At 52.2% G+C, this 17216-nt stretch overlaps 2 protein-coding genes across 5 annotated transcripts in view; both read right to left on the bottom strand.

Annotated features, from left to right (window-relative positions):
- Window positions 1-23: 23 nt before the first annotated feature.
- On the bottom strand, window positions 24-8744 carry WDR18 (WD repeat domain 18). Its single transcript, XM_066341892.1, has 10 exons — window positions 8497-8744; window positions 7495-7605; window positions 3989-4122; window positions 3145-3286; window positions 2436-2579; window positions 2156-2220; window positions 1938-2062; window positions 1561-1727; window positions 534-602; window positions 24-376 (listed from the first exon to the last, which is right to left on the bottom strand). The coding sequence occupies exons 1-10, from the start codon at window positions 8704-8706 to the stop codon at window positions 245-247; spliced, it is 1299 nt and encodes a 432-aa protein (XP_066197989.1). The 5' UTR covers window positions 8707-8744; the 3' UTR covers window positions 24-244.
- Window positions 8745-12989: 4245 nt separating this feature from the next.
- ARID3A (AT-rich interaction domain 3A) overlaps window positions 12990-17216 on the bottom strand; it is a 42153-nt gene continuing 37926 nt past the window's right edge. For all 4 annotated transcript variants that reach the window (XM_066341862.1, XM_066341879.1, XM_066341871.1 and 1 more), the window contains exon 9: window positions 12990-16453. In XM_066341862.1, coding sequence (XP_066197959.1) covers window positions 16278-16453 — 176 coding nt within the window. In that variant the 3' untranslated portion in view covers window positions 12990-16277. The remainder of the gene's footprint in view (window positions 16454-17216) is intronic.

The following is a 17216-nucleotide window of genomic DNA, read 5'->3' as shown; positions in this document are numbered from 1 at the left end:
CACATACAGAGGACTAAAGAGAATAGGCTTTTAGGTCTTTTATTAAAAACAAAACAGCACTAACTGGACACAACAGACATCAGTGGATCAACAGACAAAACACCCTCTCATGCAGATAATAATCCAAACACAAGATGGGAAGGAGAGCTTTGGACTGTACTGCTGTTACAGGGGCTTTGACCCAGTGGCCCCAGGGCAGGTGGCCTTGTCAGCCTGTCTATAAGCAGGGCTTCGGTCCCTGCACTCACTTAGCAGGTCGGGTGATGATATGGGTGGAGAAGTCGAACAGGTCGCGATTGATCTTGCGCAGGTTCTGCACCTCATCCTCCAATTCTGTGATTCGGATCCGCAGCTGGTCCTGGCCACCCAGCACATTCTGGGGAGGGACAGGGGGCTCAGGGTGGAGGAGCCTCTGACATCCCACAGTGAGGGGAGGGAGATATCCTCCCCAATTAACAACCCTACACTGGAGCCGCCGGCCAAGGGCACTGCTGCCTTCACCCCAGCCTCACCCTTTCGGTGGCCTCACTCACCTTCTCCATAGTGCTGCACAGCACCGTGTGCAGCTGCTCTGCTCGCTCCAGGTAGCTGGGCTCTGAGCCCTGCAAAAGAAGGGGCTGCCTCAGTGACCCCAGGCTACCTGCACTATTCACATCATCCAATGGTGAGGGAGGTACCATCCTGATGCCTGTTCACAGATGGGGAAACAGGTTCTAAGTGGTTGCTGGGTGCCCGGCTGGGGTGATATCTCTGTGGTAAGATGCGGGAGGCCGCATCTTCAACACCACACCCAGCAGGAAGCAACATTAATCAGTCTACTCAAATCGGCTTCCTGCTTATAGGACTATGCCCAAAAGCTCCCGGGGATAAGGACACTGAAAGCTTGGAACTAAAGCCAGGTTTTGGGGGACATGCAGAAACCAACGTTAAGAAAAAACACACAAAAAATCAGGGTTCAAGAAGGCTACAGAAAAGGACTACCTAGCATGTGGGCAGAACCTGCCCACCCATCAAGATGGACGGACACTGCTGTTGTGGAGAGGCTGTCCACCCCTGTGACGCACTGTCTAGGCATGCTGCCCGGGGCTGGTAGATGGGCACCTGGCCCTGCCACCCACCATGACATCCTAGGCAGGGGCCTGTACACCCTTGTGGGGCTCGTGTAATTCCAGAGAATCAAAACTGGGCAGAGGTAGCCAGAGCACAGCCAGAGTGGCAATGCCAGGCCCTGCAGAGAACTGGCAGGTGGGTGATCCCTGGAAGGGAGTCTGCCTACAGCCCTGCTACAGAAGGCAATGACCCACAGTACCTTTGGTCACGCTTCTTTGGGAATGAACCTTGGTGTGTGCCTGCTTCTACTGTGGAAGGTGCTTTCTGAGATCAGATGCTGGCCACCAGGCTGGGTTCAGCATGTGGTCAGAGGAGTCTATTCATGGAGGGGATATGTGGAGGGACCCTGGCCAGCACCCAGACCCAAAGGGAACAGAGCCATGCTGTAGAGGCCGAGCCAGGTTGGGTTCTCCAGAGGCCAGAGGGCAGGGCTCCTGCTGGAGCAAGTACCTGCTGGTGGAGGCCCAGACGCAGTGTAAGGCCCCCGCAGTGCTGCTCATCTCCATGCTCAGCGCCCAGCAGGTGCCTGCTGAAGTGTGGCAGGGGCAGGCTGGGCCTGAAGTCGGAGCTCAGCATGCTGACTGGTGCCAGCATAATGAAAGCGTTGGTCACGGGGCCTGTAGCAGGGCAGGTGGCTGGTCAGGAGCCATTTCTGCCAGGCCTGGGCCATGGCTCCCACATCTTCCACCCCTCAAACCCACTACCTGTCAAAGATGGGCTTTTCTCTCACTGGTCCTACCTCCCAACCCGCACCCAAGTGACTGGGGTGTGGACAAACGGGCAAAGCCACATAGCTTATAACCTCTTGGTCTTCCAGGCCTACCTACCTTTGAGGGTCACTGTCCTGATGCACTGCTTGCTTTGGATGTCCCAGAGGCGTACAGTCTCATCATGTGAGCCAGAGAGCAGCAAAGTACCATCAGTGGACACTGACAGGCAGGTCACCTGGTTCCTAGGGACAATAGTCTGAGAAAGGGTGGTACAAATGACCCCTGACCCCAGGAGCAAGAGAACAGGGCCCCTTCCCCACTCCCAGTTCCCGTACCTGTGGCCTTTGAACACCTTCCCGCTATCCTGTTCTGGCTGGAAACTCTTCTCTCTTTGTCCAGGCTGTAGAGGTTGAAGGGCCAGTGAGCAGAGGAACAGTCATGCCTCTGCCCTGAGGACCCCAGGGCACTGGGGGTGATGGGCAGGGGTAGAGCCTGCTTGGCTCAAGGACCTGAATGCGGGGGGATGGACAGTCCCAAGGCCTTTGGAGGATGGAGCCAGGGTATCCCAATGTCCCAAAAGCCTCCAACCCCTAGGCCCAGACACCCACCACTCACCCAGGTGTAGAGGTCAACCTGGAAGATGGACCCTTCACTGCCACCGCAGAATATGTGATGCTCAGCTAGGTCCATCGTCACAGCCATAATGCCCACATCAAAGAGCACAGAGAGCAGCAGCTCACCCGAGGAGATCTCCCAAAGCTGGGGGCAGGCGAAGTATGGGATGAGGGTTCCATAGACACTGTGATCCCGGCGATGCAGGGGTGCTGGTCTGAGAGCCGGGCATCCCCGACTGGGAGACCCTGGACCCCATGGAACATCAAATGGGAGCTGACACTTAGCAGGGGGGTGGTCTCAGGGCCAGGGCACTTGGGGCGTTCCCCGAGACAGAGTTAGGTTCTTATGCCCAGGACCCCTTGTCACCCCATTTTAGCTGCTGTCAGCACTAGATTCTACCCACCCCCTATGCTACCACCAAGGACAAAGACCAGAGAGCTGGATGTCTTCATATCCCTGAGGCTTGGCCATGAAGCCACCAGGCGCAAGTGGCCAAATGGGAATTTCCGAGCCAACATAAGCCTGGACCATCTATCCTCTGGATGTCCTTGAGGCTGGAAGCATTGGGGGATTAAGAACTGTCTGGAGCCACCAGCCTGGGGGAAGCAGGTGATTCACTGACTCATATCAGCCAAGAATCCGCCAGCCAGCCCAGCCCAGTTCATAGACTCAATGGGAGGGGAAAGTAGGGGGGATGTATTGGTCCTACCTTCACTGTCTGGTCCAGTGAGGCTGTGGCCACCCGGGCTAGGGGCCCCCCAAAGCCACAGTGCAGGTCTGTGATGGGGAGGGTGTGGCGGGACCAGACGTGCCGAGGAGCTGGGGTCCTGGAGGAGTCCACTTGCAGCACGCTGCAGGAGAAATATATTTGGGGGAGGGCTGTACCCTGATACTTTGATGCCCCAACCACCTCCATATGGCCACTTGGTCCATGTACTAGTGGAAAATTCTCAGATGGTTCCTGGGACAAACCAATCACCCTCATCCTCTTCACAATAGCCCACTTGCTTTTTTGTTTGTTTGTTTGTTTTTTGGTATTTTTCCAAAGTTGGAAACGGGGAGGCAGTCAGACAGACTCCCACATGCGCCCAACCGGGATCCACCCGGCATGCCCACCAGAGGGTGATGCTCTGCCCATCTTGGGGCGTTGCTCTGCTGCAATCAGAGCCATTCTAGTGCCTGAGGCAGAGGCCACAGAGTTGTCCTCAGCGCCCGGGCCAACTTTGCTCCAATGGAGCCTTGGCTGCGAGAGGGGAAGAGAGAGACAGAGAGGAAGGAGAGGGGGAGGGGTGGAGAAGCAGATGGGCGCTTCTCCTGTGTGTCCTGGCTGGGAATCGAACCCGGGACTCCTGCACGCCAGGCCGACGCTCTACCACTGAGCCAACCAGCCAGGGCTAGCCCACTTGCTTTATAGGTCCCAGATCCAGTCCCTTTCTTCCCTGGGACTTTGGCATGGCCTTCTGTAAAGGAGGATCCCTGCCTTCTCTGTGCTGAGGCCTCATCTGGCTGGAGGTTACAGACTGGGCACAGGCCTGTGAGGGTTGGGGTGCTACCTGCACAGACTCCACACCAACACCAGGCAGTCCTTGCCCCCAGACAGGAAGTGGCTGCTATCCCCTGTGAACTGCAGGCAGGAGATGTCCTGGTAGTGGCGGCTCAGGATGACCAGGAGGTTCCCCGTAGAGACCTGGGGAGGGCAGGGTGCATATAGGTCAGGTCAGGTCAGGAAATGGGGTGCAGCGCCTGGCCCCTCAGCTGCCAGTTTATAGGGGTGCATCAAAAGGAGAGTCTGCCCAGGTGCAGAGAGAAGGATGGTGTGACTGCAGCCCCCAGGGAAGACATGGGTGAGAGGGACAAGCTGGTGAGGAAATGGGTCCCTACAGAAGCAGCTAGATCCAGAAGCAGCAGCAGGTGGCTCTTCATGGTGATTCTAACACATTAAGAAGTTACAGTCTTGCCTGACCTGTGGTGGCGCGGTAGATGGGGCGTTGACTTGGAATGCTGAGGTCGCCAGTTTGAAACCCTGGGCTTGCCCAGTCAAGGCACATACAACAAGCAATCAATGAACAACTAAAGTGAAGCAACTACAACTTGATACTTCTTGTTCTTTTTCCTCCTCTCTCTGTAAAATCAATAAAAAATAAAATCTTAAAAAAAAAAAAAAAAAGAAGTCACAGTGTTGCCTGACCAGGTGGTGGCGCAGTGGATAGAGCGTCGGACTGGGATGCAGAGAACCCAGGTTCGAGACCCCGAGGTCACCAGCTTGAGCGCGGGCTCATCTGGTTTGAGCAAAGCTCACCAGCTTGGACCCAAGGTCACTGGCTCGAGCAAGGGGTTACTCGGTCTGCTGAAGGCCCGCAGTCAAGGCACATACGAGAAAACAATCAATGAATTAAGGTGCTGCAACGAAAAACTAATGATTGATGCTTCTCATCTCTCTCTGTTCCTGTCTGTCTATCCCTCTCTCTGACTCACTCTCTGTCTCTGTTAAAAAAAAAAAAAAAAAAAAAAGAAGGAATTGGAATTCACAATCTTCTAAGGCTGACTACGAGAGCCTTCAAATGCAACCACATCACTTGGTCTAGCAGGAGGAACTGAGGATGGGGGCACCTCTTGCTGTGAAACCTGGGAAGGGGAGACCCAAGCCAGCAAAAAGCTGGGTAGATTGGCTTACTGAAGAGGGAGGCATGGCAGGAAGAAGTAAATCCATCACACAACACCTGGAAAGGGCTGTGGCATGGGACGAGGGGAACACAGATGACGTTGTGGGTTAAACTACATATGTCCCTCAAATATATATGTCCACATCCTAATTCCTGGAATCTATAACCTTACATGAACATAGGGGTTTTGCACGTATAATCAGTTCAGGTGAGATCAGGGTAGAGTGGTCTCAAATCTAACAAATGGTGTCCTTATAAAAGGGAAACTTGGACACACACTTGTTTACCCTGTAGCCCCACTCTGAGGATTTCCCAGCCTCCCTCACCCACTCAGAGAGCAGGGAAGAAAGGTCAACAGTGGCAGTTATGCCTCACCAGGCGGTGGCACAGTGGATAGAGCATCATACTGGGAAGTGGAGGACCCAGGTTTGAGACCCTGCAGTAGCCAGCCTGAGCACGGGCTTACCAGCTTGACTGTGGGGTTGCTGGCTTGAATGTGGGATCATAGACATGACCCCATGGTCGCTGGCTTGAGCAAGGGGTCACTTGCTCTGCTGTAGCCCCCGATCAAGGAAAATGAGAAAGTAATCAATGAACAACTAAGGTGCCACAACGAAGAATTGATGCTTTTCATCACTCTCCCTTCCTGCCTGTCCCTATCTGTCCCTCTCTCTGATTCTGTCTCTGTCAAAAACAAACAAACAAACAAACAAACAAACAAAAACTAAAAACAGTGGCAGTCATGGGAATCAAGCTCACCCTGGCTGAAAGCCCTAGGCCTGGGCAGCTGGCTCTGTTGGCCATGTGGGATGCCCCCTTGTGGTGACAGCTCACAATGGTGATAAATTCTCCAGGACAATGGAATAGCCAGGGTCAGAGAGCAACCCCACAGGCCAAGATGTACCATGACTGTCTCCAAACAAGAAGGGGTCGTGACCTCCTATGATTTCCCCATTGGACAACGGGCCACTGGTTTTTACCACACTTCCTGAACCAGGTTGACAGCGATCAGGGCAAAAATTTCTACCATGACGGGCAATCTGTGAGATGCCTCTTCCTGCCTCAGTTTCCCTCCCTATGCTTGAGCAACTGCTTGCCAGTTTCAGAATTAGGAATAGGTTGAAAGTCCCAGGATAGCCTGACTGGTGGTGGTACAGTGGATAGAGAGTCGAACTGGGACGCTGAGGTCCCAGGTTCAAAACCCTGAGGGCACCAGCTTGAGGGCAGGCCCATATGGCTTGAGCATGGATCATCAACACAATTCCATGGTCGCTGGCTTGAGACCAAAGATCACTAGGTTGGCTGGAGTCCCCCAGTTAAAGCACGTATGAGAAGCAATCAATGAACAACTAGAAAAGTGCCACAACTACGAGTTGATGCTTCTCCTCTCTCTCCCTTCTTGTCTCTCTCTCTCTCTCATTAAAAAAAATAAAAAATAAAAAAATAAAAGTCCCAGGATAAACCCTGGCCAAATAGTTCAGTTGGTTCGAGTACTGTCCCCACATGCAAAGGCTGTGTGGTTCAATCCCCAGTCAGGGCAGAAACAGAACAGATGGATATTTGTCTCTCTTTCCCTTTCTCTCTCTCTAAAATCAATAAATACATTTTTTGTCTTGTTTTTAGCGAAAAGAGACAGAGAGAGGGACAGACAAGGACAGTCAGGCAGGAAGGGAGAGAGACAAGAAGCATCAATTCTTTGTTGAGGCACCTTAGTTGTTCATTAATTGCTTTCTCATATGTGCCTTGACCATGGGGCTCCAGCACAGTGAGGGACCCCTTGCTCAAGCCAGCAACCTTAGGCTTCAAGCCGGCAACCTTGGGGCTTTGAACCTGGGGCTTACCTGTCCCAAGCCAATGTTCTATCCACTTAGCCAATGCCTGGTCAGGCAACAAAAAAGTTTTTTTTTTTAAAATAAATAAGTAACCTGCCTGACCTGTGGTGGCGCAGCAGATAAAGCATCAACCTGGAATGTTGAGGTTGCTAGTTCAAAACTCTGGGCTTGTCCAGACAAGGCATGTATGAGAAGCAACTAGTATGAGTTGATGCTTCCTGCCCCTCCCTCCTCTATTTCTACCCCCCCCCTAAATCAATAAAACCTTTTAAAAAAATTATAAAATAAATAAAAACCAAATAAGTAAAAGTTCCAGGATGAGATAGCTAAGTCCCTCCCATCTCACAGAGAACTCAGTTCCCTTGGCAAACCTGTTTTGCAAGTCAAGGTTAAGGTCAGGCAAGGAAGAGGTTACATCGACTTTGTGGCCCCAAATCCTACATTGTCAGTGCAAGAGGTGAGGTGGGTATCCCTTCAAACAACCAACTGTTAGTGTCAACACTATTGGTGGTATAACTCAGGGGTTCACAAGCCAAGCTCCATGACCCTGGCTCTGACACTCACCTCCCACAGGTATATGCTTTCTGCAATCCCTGCCAGCATGTAGAGGCCATTGGGCGATGTGGTCAGAGAGGTGACAGGCCCAGGGCACATGATCTTCTGCTGGAGCTGGTCCTAGAGGAACATAAGAAGCCTCGGAGCTTCATGCATTAATTTGGGAGCCAGTGGGCAGGGAGGTGAGTGGGGCAGCTAGTATATCCAAGACAATTAGAAAGAGAACAGGGGTGGTTTGAGCAAATTCATGGCGCAGCAAAGTGTTTGCTCTAGCCCAAGCTTTGCAGGCTGGAGATGGAGACCCATGAATCTTTGGATAAAAGCCAGGCAGTACTTCTGTGGGCACAGGTGTGGGTGTGGGAGTGGGAGTGGGTGAAGCACAGAAACTCCAGGAGGGTGTTGGGGCTGGAGAGCACAAAGGCTAGTCGGCTTTTTCCCCAATTCTGCCTCCTAAGGTCCCACCGGCTACCTTAAACCTGTTTCCAAATCTCTAAAATGGGAAAATATGCGCATGGTCTACATCAGACAAAGCCAGAGCACAGAGCTTGCCTCAAGACACATGAGCTGGCAGAAAGGGGAAGCGAGCAGTTGCAGGAGCAGCATTTTGGGGCTGTTTCTGATGAGGACAGTATCTTTTTGGGGAGGATAAAGGTCCAGAATTACCCTTTTGGGGGGCCCACCAGGCCTCAGACTATCACCCTCCATGCCTACGAGACCCACAGAATCCCAACTGAAAACTCTCCCTTTAAATTTCGCGCCCCTTCCCGCACAGTTCCCGTTAAGGCCCCACTACCTTAACGGGACATTCATTTGCACATGCGCCTTGTAGACTGACCTGAATCCCACACCCCCCAGCTAAGACCCACACCCCCCAGCCTTCCCGCCTCGCTCTTCCGATAAGCCCCAAGACCTGCGCATGCACAGAACATCCTGAACAAGTCTTCCTCCCCCACCCCCGATTCAGGACGAGTGCAGCCCCCGCCAATCCCAATCTCGGGCGCCTAGTCGCACCTTCCGTTGTATCTCCCAGGCGCTGATGTAGTTCTTGCCCAGCTGAGCCGCCAGCAAGTACTCGCCATTGAGCAGCGCCAGACCACGGGGCTCAGCCTGGCCTCCGCGGTACGTGAGCAGGTTAGCGCCCGAGTGCAGCTCCCACACGATGCAGCTCCACAAGTGGGCAGATGAGTCTGTACACACAGCTACCTCCATGGGCGCCGCCATCTTATTCCCACACTGCTCCGGAATGTGTCATCATCAGCGAGATGCGGAACACTGCGCCGCGCGTACTAGAGCGGCGCCCACGTTGCCCCGCCCCTCCAGTGGCTGGCCCTCTTGCGCCTGCGTACATGCCTCGGGGAGGAGGCTACCCAGTGAATCGGCTTTTTTTTTTTTTTTTTTTTTTTTTTAATCCGATACGCTGAGAATGAAAGTGCGCCTGGTGGAGTATCTTGAAAGGAGGCCTCTTGCAAAACTATAAGGGGTGGAAATCAAGGCCCAAGGTCTTCTGCTTCAGAGCCTGGAAGTCTGGGTTGGCCATTTACGCTTGGCGCTTTTGGCCAAGTGACTCAAGCTCTCGTATTCTTTTCTTTAAACATGTAAATAATAAAGTACTGTACCGACCTCACAGGCGTAAAATACAGACTACGAACCCAACATAATATGTCTAGCTGGCACTCAATACATTGTAATTAAGTGCGTACTCACGGATCCTGGATCCACCGTCTGCCTCCCCCTTGACTTCTCTTCTTGGGGACCACAAAATCCACATTTTTATTTCATGTACTTGAGCGCCTAATTTCAGGTCACAGTTGCCGTCCTGGCCATGTCTAAAAACTGTACTTTAAAATGTGGAATTAGTTGCCAACATTTTTTTTTTCTTTTTGTATTTTTCTGAAGCTGGAAACGGGGAGAGACAGTCAGACAGACTCCCGCATGTGCCCGACCGGGATCCACTCGGCACGCCCACCAGGGGTGACGCTCTGCCCACCAGGGGGCGATGCTCTGCCCCTCCGGGGCGTCGCTCTGCCGCGACCAGAGCCACTTTAGCGCCTGGGGCAGAGGCCAAGGAGCCATCCCCAGCGCCCGGGGTATCTTTGCTCCAATGGAGCCTTGGCTGCGGGAGGGGAAGAGAGAGACAGAGAGGAAGGAAGGGGTGGGGGAGTGGAAAAACAAATGGGCGCTTCTCCTATGTGCCCTGGCCGGGAATCAAACCCGGGTCCCCCGCACGCCAGGCCGAAGCTCTACCGCTGAGCCAACCGGCCAGGGCAGTTGCCAACATTTTTAAAGGGAGAAATAACTTAAAAGTCGAAAATTCCAGACTGGGAGACTTCACTGTCCAGGGCAGTGTGTCCACAAAGAACAATAACTGCGGTGCCGGATGCGAGGTGCCTGCAAGAGTCCAGGGCACCGCCCCCAAACCACTGGAAACGGTGCCCAGAGCGTAGGGATCCACACCCCCATCCCCGGCCGCCAGATGGCAGGCGTGAGCCACAGACCGGGAGGCGGAGTGTGGGCCGCTCCCAGCCCTGGGGCCACAGTGCGAAACAGTTACACTACAAGGAGAGAACGACACAGGGGTCTGGAGGAGGGGTTTCCCAGAGGAGGTGTCCTTTGATCCGGGAACGAACAGCTTGAAGAGAAAGGTGGACAGAGGCAGTGCCGAGGCCCTAAAGCCAGACCGTACCAGGCGTCCCCAAACTACGGCCCACGGGCCGCATGCGGCCCCCTGAGGCCATTTATCCGGCCCCCTGCCGCACTTCCGGAAGGGGCACCTCTTTCACTGGTGGTCAGTGAGAGGAGCACTGTATGTGGCGGCCCTCCAACGGTCTGAGGGACAGTGAACTGGCCCCCTGTGTAAAAAGTTTGGGGACCCCTGCACAGTCGCTGGGCCATTTAAGGGTCTTGTGGGCAGTGGAGAGCCTAGATTTAATTTTATCCTGGAGAAGGGAGGGTATATAGGTAACTGAAGGACTTTTGTTAAGTTGCGAAAAGCTAGGTGTCCCAATTCTGGGCACCTGCGAAATGAGGAAACAGGCAGGGACCACCTAGTCCAAAAACAGATTGGAACTAGAACCAGCTGTTTTCTGACTTTCACCACCAGAACCAGCTGATGCCCTTAGATTCCTCAAATGTTTTTAAAGTGTGGAAAAATAACACACCTCTAATGTTAGTTTACACTTTTCAAACACAAAAACGAAAGTATTTTAGGTATTCCCCAAAACCAAATCTTTCTTTGAATCCTGAAATATGGCATTCTGCAGAACTTAGGGTATGTATGGGCCAAGGTGACCCTTCTTCTAAACACCAACTCGGAGTGCAACTGGCATTTCTGAACCCTGGGGCAGGTCGCTGCACAGCTCTGAAACTGTTTCCTCACATACAAAGTGGGGGTTCTCTGCAGCTATGGGCTCTGTTTCCTCATCCCAATAAGTCTGGCCTGGAAGTTTCCAAATTCCAGGACACAAGGGTGGGCCCAACAGATGTGGTTTGCAGGAGACCAATTGTGCCAACAGGAATAAGGACTCTGATAGTGTATGCTCAGGCAGGAACAGGCCCAGGCGGTGCCCCAGGGCAGGATTGCTGGGTTGCAGTCAGGCCCCCTCACAGGCCTCTCCCTCCCCTCCTCCCTTCCTCCCTTCCCTGGGGACCCAGTAGGCCAGGCTGTTGTCAGGTCAGAGGTCACCCCACCCCCAGCCCAGTTCCTGGAATGAGGACAGACCAGTTGTGTCAGAAGAGCAGGACAAAAGCCACACTTTGGGGGCCTCCAGACCACCCAGTCACCAGACCTCCTTGGTGCCAGCCAGGCGCCGCCTCCCAAATCCAAGGCTGGGAGGCCTTGATGGTGTTAGGTGGCAGCAGCAGCAAGCAAGCTTTAAGAAACTGAGGCACAGAGTCCTGCACAATCCTAGGTCTGAGCACCTGTCTACAGGCACTGGTACACACTGAACCAAACCAGACCTTCCTTTCTGAGAGCCATGCCCCCCAGGGAGGGGGCCCCTTGAACAAACCCAGCAGCCCCCATGGTGTGCACTAATGGTGTAAAGAATAGCGGGTGACTGGATAACTCCAGTGGTCAATCATCTTTTTCAGGCATCTTTTCAACTACTTCCCCCATCCCTACCCCCGCCCTGTTGGTTTGCCTCTCCCTCCTGCTAATCAGGCCTAGTTTTGAGTTTCCCCTCCTGGGAGCATCTCTGCCTTCTAACAAGCAGAGCAGGGGGTGGGAGGTGCTGCTAGGCTAGGGAGGTGGGGAAAGGTAGTGGGTTCTGACCCCTCCCTGTGTGCCCCCAGGGGTTATGTGACCTCAGGGTTCCCAACCCCTCTCTGGGCCTCTTCAGTGGAGGAATAACGATGCTAGACTGGCTCATCCAGTTGGCCAAAAAAAGGCCTTTAAAAAAACACACACTTTTCCTTTGTCTCTGGGAGCCAGGGGGCTCAGAGCAGGAGGTGGGTCAATCTCTCTCCTCTCCTGGTTCCCCAGACCCTTGGAGATGTAGAGGGAGCCAGTCCATTTCTGGCATGGATGTAAAATGCTGGATGATATGAGCCAGGGGAGGCTAGTGGGAACCCAACGGTTGCCACAGGAGGGAATTGTTTTTCCTGACTTCTAACAAGCCTTGGGGGCTGAACCAGGCAGGAGGGATATGCCTGGGCTGCCACAGACAAGAACTACCAGGAGCTAGTGGCAGAGTAGCCAGGTGGCAGGAGGCTGGCTCTGTCCACTATTTGGCCACACTGGCCTTGAGCTGGTCACACCTGCTGGGTGTGGATGATGTGAGGGACACCCAGGAAATCTCTTTTAAGCAACACCTTGCCTGCTGCTGTCAGGTGTGGGTTTGGAGGCCGAGAAGGGTTTCCCTCTCTCTGGGCTGAGCCCAGGGGCTGCAACTGTAGCCTGAGGACCGGATTGCCCCTTGTTTTGGTTTCTTTGGGGTCACACTGTATTGAGAGACAAAATGTTCAAATGTGAACCAAACCATAGTGAGAAGGGCTCAGGGGGCAGGGTGGACAGAGGCAGGCACAGGGTGGCTTCCTTAGAGAACCAAAATGAAGCCAGCAAGGAGGGGTGAGGGGGCCAGGCCACATGCCTGAGGGTTGAGTCAGACAATTCAGGAGTGACATGGGGATCAGAACCCAGGATAGCAGGAGGCCTAGGCTAGGGGGCTGGGGGATCAGGAGAGTGATACTGAGGGGGAGGGAGCTACCTCTCAGACCTGGTTTAGCCAGGGTCTTCCTTTGGAACTGCTGACACTGGGGACAGGTCACTCTCTGGTGGGGCCATCCTGGGCTCTGTGGGGTATTGAGCAGCATCCCTGGCCACACCCACTTGATATAGGAGCACCTTCTGTCATGACAACAATAGATGTGCTCCAGACATCTCCCCTAAGGGCACGATCCCCATTGAAGAACCCCTGGATCAGCCTCATGACTTCTGCCACCTGGACCCACAGGGTAAAGCGACGCCCAGGAAACCACCACTGAGACATAGTCTGTTAAAAGTCAGAAGTGTTTTGTCTCGTTTTAATATCAGCTTTACAGGGTTACAACTGTCTTAAATATTTCTGAAATTTAAATACAATCTGCATAATAATGTTATAAAATGTAAACTTTCAGTGTTCTTTTAAATTTCAAAATCACACCTACCCCCTTTTTTTGGTCTTTTGTACCCCCCCATACCTGAATATTCTGCAAAACTGAATTCTTACCGGCTGCCCCGCAGGCCAGGGTGACAAGCAAGGCCCGGCCAGAGGTAGAGTAGTTTATACCTTTTTTAAAAGTTATTTTCCATAAACCTGAGTTCAGGCGTGGTCCCCACGCCATTGGACAAACCCCAGAGAAACTGAAATTTCACATGTCAGGAATGAAAGGCTGAATTCATTCGCATTTGCAAAAAATAAAATAAAAGCAAAATTAAGAGGAAGAAAAAACATGATAGAAGTGGGCAAAAATCATAAAAGCAAAACAGTGACTATACAAATGCACAACTATTAAAACTAACTCAGCTGCCTCAGCACCTCTGCCCTGCCCCTTGACCAACAGCAGGACAGCCCTGTGGCTAGTTTGGGGGTCGCAAGTAAGACTCCAGAAGCAGCCTGTCACAAACATCTAAAGCAGGGGAAGCCCCTGAGCCCCTCTCAACTCTGAGTTTAGGGGTCCCTGTCCATACCATGCAGCTAAGTTCCACTCATTCAAGAATGAACAGTGTACAAGCAAGCTGCCGACAGAGGTGACTGCCCCATCCCCGCCCCGGTTTGCATAGGGGGTTGCTGTGCTGCACCCCGGAACCCCCACTGATGGGGTTGCCCTGAGCGGGGAGTGGCAGAGGGTAAATGGGGACTGGAGACAGAAGCCAAAGGTCTGAAGGTCTGGATGGTCCCAGCCTGGAGCTTTCCTTTCCTTTCCACCTTCCCCCTGCCCACGGCTCCCCCAGCACTCTTTCCCCACCCTCTACAATCACCCTGAACAGTAGGCATGCCCTGAGTTAGATCTGGGGGCCACCTCGCCCACATAACACAACATGCAGGTCCCCCAACACACGCAGACATGTGAGAGACACACACACACACACAAAACCAAAGAGAGCACCCAGGCAGGTGGCACCCATTATGCAAGTGGGAGGAACAGGTACTGGTACTTGCTGAAGCCCTGAGCCAGCAAAGGGGTGGGGGGGTCAGGCTGGGTGGGGGTTTTGGCATCAAGAGTCAGACCTGAGGTAGAAATAACCAGGCAGCAGACACCCTCCGTGGGCCACAGAACCAGAAGGTCGTGGCTCCAGGGGTCAGTTCAGGGGAGAAGGGAGAAGGAGCATTCCATTGACTGCTCTGGGGACAGAAAGATCCTCCTCCTAGAGTGATTGTGCTGCTGCAGTGAGATTTGGGGAGGAGAACCTTCCAGAAGGAAAAACAAAGAGGAAACCCCAGATGCCCATAGCCATGCCATCCTGAATGATGGCAGGGGAGTCAACAATCCTGAGATATACCAAAGAAAGGGGTTCTCCCCTAAAACATCACAGCACCATACCCAAGCAAACTCAGATTGAGGGAGGAATCCATGCTCTCCACTCCAACATCTCCAAGGCAGTAAGATGACACTGGGTCAGGGATCACTGGGTTCAGGATCTGGGAGGTTGCCAGGCAGGGCACTGCTCTTCTTGGCCTCATTAGGCCAGGCTCCATGGGCCCAATTAGAGCTTCCAGGCAAACTCAGTGCATGAAAAAAAGAGTGCTAACGTATAGCCAGCACGGTCCCGATCAGCACCACCTGGTCACCTGGGACCCATGAAGGGCAGGGTGGCCAAGGAAGTCCCCAAACCTTGCCTGGGCCTTTGGACAGAGGCTGCTACTTGTGGTGAAGAGGATTACCACCCTTTAAAATAAATTCTCCCTCACAGCTGTCCCACTGATGTACACCTTCTAAACTGGGGAAGGTGTCGTGAAGGGAGTGAGTGAAGCCTCCTTATGGGCCTCCATTTAGTTCCTTTATTTACAGCGGGAGAGATGGCCTTGCAAGGGGCCGAGAGAGACCAAAGTGAAGAAGATAAGAAGGGGTAGGGTAGTAAGGATGACATAGCCCCAAAAACCTCACTAAGCCCAGGTCACCTCAGTCCCCAAGTATCACAAAGTCTTCAAAAGCAGCCCTTTCAGGCCAGAGAAGATAAGAGTCCCCGGTCAAATTTATCCCCACCCGGTCAAATTCATCCCCAACACAGGAGCCTGGGGACCATGACAAGCATTCCCTTCCCAGGTCCTGGCCCCTTTCCAGCATTTTCTCTGTTCTAGTTAAGACTTCCAGGTCCCTGACAGAAAGCACAGTGTGGCACAGAAAGAAAAAGCATCAAGCGTCTTGGTCTGCCATTCAGCATTCACATGTCCCCCAAGGCCTGCCCAGCATGCACCCCCCACCCCAGCCCAGCCCAGCCCTCAGCACCTGAGTTCATCACCATCTCTGGCTCTAGCCCAGGAATACCATGTCCTGCGCTTGCCAGCTGCCTACTGCACCACAGGAAATGCACACACAAACCCAGATCAGTCATGAAAAAAATTAAAAGGATATTACTTTTTTTTTTTTGCTTTTCAAAATCCAGTTTCCCTGAATGAACACAAATATATAGAGATATATATCCTTTTCCTAAGGTTTGATTCCTCCCCCAAGAATAAAATAGAATATTTACAAAACAAAACCCCCCAAACCTCTTAAAAACCCTATAGAGCTTGAATAGCACTATTTCTTTAAAAAATAAAAAGTTCCCAAAAGCAATGAGAAAAAAATTCAACTGATCTTGGCTCAGGGGTTTCATTCAAAACAAGGAGCTGGGTGTGGTGAGTGGGTGAGTGTGTGATGAACAATGAGAAAAAAAAATACACAAAAATGAAAACATACAGTGCAGGGATGTATGAGGTAAACAGTATCTGGCCTTACATTGCAACTGGTCCAAACCAGACACCAGACACCAGTCCAAGTCGTCAACCAGGGCTGCAGGAAAGCCCTGGGATGTATTTGCCATTCTCTCTTTCCTGATTTCCTTTGCTGTTCTCACAATTCATTTCTCTGAATGTCTGAAACCTGAGTAATTCAAGTGTTCCTTGGTTTTCCCCTGTTTTATTAAATTTTCTTTATATATGTATATATATATTTTTCTTCTATTTTTGGCGTTAGCTGTGGCTCCTTTGTGGATATCTCCCCTCCCCACCCGTATCTTCCACCACCCCCGGCCCTATTTGGCCCACCTTTCAACCCCCTGCCCAGTCTGACCGGCTCCCGGGGTAGGGGGCAGCGGGTAGGGAGTGGTGAGGTTAAGGCAATGAATTATTTGAGGTAGAAGATGTGGGGGGTGCAGATAACCCCGCTGGCCCGGCCTGGCTGCCCACGCTGCTGCAGGTCCCACTGTTTCCTCCCCGGCTGCTGCCACCACCGCTTTTGCTGGGAGCTGAGGGTGGCGTGGGGGCCGGTGGCTGAGCAAACAGCACTCCTAATGCAAAACAGAGGACAGACGTATCATGGAGACTTTAAAAAGATTATGTGACAGGTACAAGGGGCTCCCTGAGCACTGATCCCCTGCAGAGTCCACCCAGGGACCCACTAGGACACCCGAGACACCTTTCTTAATCATTGCTTCCCATAGGGATCTTTGCCAGCAACCCCGCTGTTCTGTGTCCCCAGTGCCACTTGGTGGCCTACTCAGCAACTGGCCTGACTAGATTATTTTACAAGGAACTCTGAAACATCACTTGTGTAGTTCACCCTTAAAAAACACAGATGTTAGAGGTAGTGATCCCCAGCACAGTTGAATATGCACATACCACTTTTGACTACCCGAAACTTAACCACTAATAGCCTACTGTTGACCGGAAGCCTTCCTAATTACATAAACAGCTGATGGACACCTATTTTATATGTTATAGTATTACATACTGCATTATTAGAATAAAAGTGAGCTACATAAAAGAAAATGTTAAGAAAATCATCAGGAAAATTCGTTTACAGTATTTATTGAAAAAAACGCACAAATAAGTGGACCCATGCAGTTCAAACCCTTGTTGTTCAATGGTCAACTGTATTTTTAAGCACTTACTATGTGCTCAGCACTATGATACATACTTACTATGTGGTGAGCACTGTACTAAGTACATTACATTTTATTATATATGCAAGTTTTCAAGGTAAGGAACTTTGCTTGCTCTAATGGCTGGGCTCGTGCAGGCCAGACCCATGAGTTACCCAGAACTCCTGAG

The sequence above is a fragment of the Saccopteryx leptura genome, chromosome 1, assembly GCF_036850995.1.
Source record: "Saccopteryx leptura isolate mSacLep1 chromosome 1, mSacLep1_pri_phased_curated, whole genome shotgun sequence".
Lineage (NCBI taxonomy): Eukaryota > Metazoa > Chordata > Mammalia > Chiroptera > Emballonuridae > Saccopteryx > Saccopteryx leptura.
The sequence above is the reverse complement of the archived record's forward strand: the minus strand, read 5'-3'. Positions and strand labels throughout refer to the sequence as shown.

Bases quoted from the DNA above. Each gene is read 5' to 3' on its own strand.
- WDR18 (XM_066341892.1), bottom strand. From the start codon at position 8,706: ATGGCGGCGCCCATGGAGGTAGCTGTGTGTACAGACTCATCTGCCCAC. The intron at 2,221-2,435 runs GTGAGTGGTGGG...CAACCTCTACAG, and splicing joins AGGTTGACCTCTACACCTGG to CCTGGACAAAGAGAGAAGAG. The intron at 603-1,560 runs GTACTTGCTCCA...CTTCTTTTGCAG, and splicing joins GTCTGGGCCTCCACCAGCAG to GGCTCAGAGCCCAGCTACCT.